Source organism: Triticum aestivum, chromosome 3D (genome assembly GCF_018294505.1).
Source record: "Triticum aestivum cultivar Chinese Spring chromosome 3D, IWGSC CS RefSeq v2.1, whole genome shotgun sequence".
Lineage (NCBI taxonomy): Eukaryota > Viridiplantae > Streptophyta > Magnoliopsida > Poales > Poaceae > Triticum > Triticum aestivum.
Genome location: NC_057802.1, coordinates 489,111,380 through 489,114,318, shown reverse-complemented (window position 1 = coordinate 489,114,318; position 2,939 = coordinate 489,111,380). Strand labels below are relative to the sequence as shown.

General features: G+C 47.7%; 1 protein-coding gene across 1 annotated transcript; it reads right to left on the bottom strand.

The window, feature by feature from the left end:
* Positions 1 to 200: 200 nt before the first annotated feature.
* Positions 201 to 2,499, bottom strand: LOC123079907 (zinc finger protein STOP1 homolog). Its single transcript, XM_044502738.1, has 2 exons — positions 2,268 to 2,499; positions 201 to 2,095 (listed from the first exon to the last, which is right to left on the bottom strand). The coding sequence occupies exon 2, from the start codon at positions 1,975 to 1,977 to the stop codon at positions 415 to 417; it is 1,563 nt and encodes a 520-aa protein (XP_044358673.1). The 5' UTR covers positions 1,978 to 2,095; positions 2,268 to 2,499; the 3' UTR covers positions 201 to 414.
* Positions 2,500 to 2,939: the final 440 nt, after the last annotated feature.

Sequence of the window (2,939 nt, the reverse complement as noted above, 5' to 3'; positions counted from 1 at the left end):
GGAATAAAAATGGCCCTAGTACGGTACCATTATGGATTGAACAAAACTATTCTTGACTTCTCTGATATCTTGATCTCCATCTTGGCTTTTGCTCAGCTGGGATTGCATTCGATGTTTCACTCAACCTGGAAAAAAAATATTTTGTTGTTCTACCACCGTGCTACGACAATATATTGATTGCACCGGGGCACCAACGCAGATAAAGAAAACGATATACATATTTAACAATTGTGACTTTCAAATCTATATGTAAGTACTTGATCATTATTGATGACCACAAACTAAAAGTACACTTAAGAAAGAGGCATGGACCAAAATGGCTCCCTGAATAGAGGAAGAACTAAGACGGTCATACATATAACATTCATACATAACGATCGACACCATCATGGTTGTCAACGGTGACGAGCTCCATTAGCTGTCGCCACTAAGCTGCCCAAAACTGCACGACCCCGGTCCTGAAGGCAGGAAGGAGAAGGGGTTCTCAGAGATGTCGAATCCAGGGCGAGCAAAGTCATCGAGGGCACCGAAGCACGGGTCGAAGTTCAAGGGCGAGAAATAACCACGTGTGTCATCGGCAACTTTCATGTCTAGATTCGGAATACCATCAGACGTGCTGCCTGGGAAGTTATACCCTGTGCTCGCCACCATGTCGTCCATCGCCTCGCTCCCCTGAGGCTGCTCCAATGCTCCTGATGCTTTGATATCATCCATTGGAAGAGCAGGTGTGTGCCCTTGGAAAAGCGCGACATGCCCGAACAGCTTGTCTTTTCTTGAGAAGGTCGTTCCACATGAGCAGAGCCACTTGTCACGCCCGCAGTGCTTCTCATGAGTCTTCAAGTCAGCAATGACTGAGAACTTCTTGGTGTTGCATCGGCTGCAGGTATACCTCTTGTCACAGTGGCTTCTCTTGTAGTGGTTCTTCACACACAAGATTGTCTTGAGAGGCTGGAACTTCCTGTGCTCTTTGTTCCGCTTGCAACCGACATATGGGCACGAGTACCTTGTAACTGGTGTAGGATCTGAGCCAGAATCTCTCATGGGTTTGGCAAGAGCTGCGGGAGTCTTGTACTCGTCTCCATGGCCCCTCATGTGCATCCTTAGGTTAGCATCCCTCTTGAAACCCTTGCCACATATCACACAGAAATGAGTGTGTGGTGCTAGAATTTCCTCCTTCTCCAATTGCAAGACCACATAAGAACCAGGGGGGAGGTGCTCTGCCTCGCCACCATCATCGCTCTCCTTCACGTCATGGTCTTCCATCGGAACCGGCTCAGGTCCTTCCCCGACACAAGGATTTGGGCATTTGATCAGATCATCCTTTTCATCATGGGCTGTGTTAAGGGTATTCATCAGCTCCTCATAGTCAGAGGTCTTGCTAATGTCATTAACCACCTCCTCCCTGATTGTGCTTGGCCGCTGATTCACGATCGAGCCAAAGCCCATGGGAGAACCAGGCGTGTTGAGCTGCCTGACCGCTGGATTGCTGCTAAGGAGCGGGGTCTTCATGGAAGGAAGCATGGAGCCGGCAGTTGAGATGAGCTGAATTATGATGGAAGTGAGATCGGCGGTGACGAGCTGCTGCTTTGCAGCAAGCTCGCAGGAACCACCAGCATCTTGGCTCCCTCGGTTACCCATGGACTGCACGATATCTTTCACCTGCTTGATCTTCTGCTCAAGGAAGGTTAGGTTGCTCAGCATGGCCTGAGGATCCCAATCAGCCACAGGATTGTTCTGTGGAGGATTCGGTTCAAACAGATCACACGCTTTAGCCACACTGTCATCAGGAAGGTAAAAGTTGGAAGATTGAGGGCCAAAGAATGGGGGGTAGCCAGGGATTGACTGGCCAGGTCTTGCAAAGCAAGACTGGTCCATGGAACTGAAACGAACACCCTGTTGGCCAGGTTCAGTGTTCCCTGACGCGTCGCTTGCCATCGACGACGAAGCTTTCATGGAAATTTCTGAACTTTTTCTCATGCAACTTTCAGTTTAGATCCACTAGACCTCAGATTACAATCCAGTCCGCCCTCTCTTCTATCTCACACGATCTTCCCCAAATGAGAAATTGATAATAAGACAGGAAAAGCATCAAACCCTGCAGGTAAAAAGTAAATCATAAGAACAAGAAATTGAACACGGCAGCAGCTGCCAAACTAGACGTATGGAACTAATCCGTAGGCATAGACAGATCTGTAAGCAGAGGACCAAGATCTACATGGCCTGCCGGGTTTAGCTAATCACCGGATGAAAGCAAAGCCCATACATACCTCAATGGCCAATGATTGCCGGACGGAGTGGAAACGGCGGGGACCCGGCGAGGAAGAACAGGGACGGCGGTGGCCGGCCGACGCGCGTGGGAGGTGGAGGGGATTGGGGTGGTCGGCGGCGAGGCTGAGCTACGGCGCGGCGGCAGCGTTGGAATCAGGGGAGAAAGAGGAAAGAATGGTACGGGAAAGCGGGGATGAAGTCTATAGCGTGGTGGAGGAGATGGAGTTTGACTCTGGAATTTTAGAAGGAGAGAAGATATTTTTTTATTCCTTTTATTACTTAATAACTAAATAAATGAAAATACTTGGAAACATGTAAAAGTCTGCAATTAATATGTTTTTAAATAAAACATGTATATAGAATGTTCTATATTTTTATTTTATCATGGCACAAACTGTAGGATCCCCGCGTGCATGAGTTGTATGCAACAATTTAGGAGGTAAAAAATTCAAGCTTGTGATGTACACGCATGGAAAAGAGTGAATTGCTACGGTCATGTATACTAGTGGCAACAACATATGGCCGCCTCGTCACTCCACATAGATAAAAAAATATTGAAATGGTTGTTCGAGCCTAACTACACCCAATGCATGCCATGAAGTTCTTTCCTTTTTTTGCTTTCCTCTTTCTTTGGGGGCGGCGGCGATTTTCGACGATCGCTATCATTCTGT

Excerpts from the sequence above, each read along its gene's own strand:
- LOC123079907 (XM_044502738.1), bottom strand. The coding sequence starts at position 1,977 with ATGAGAAAAAGTTCAGAAATTTCCATGAAAGCTTCGTCGTCGATGGCA.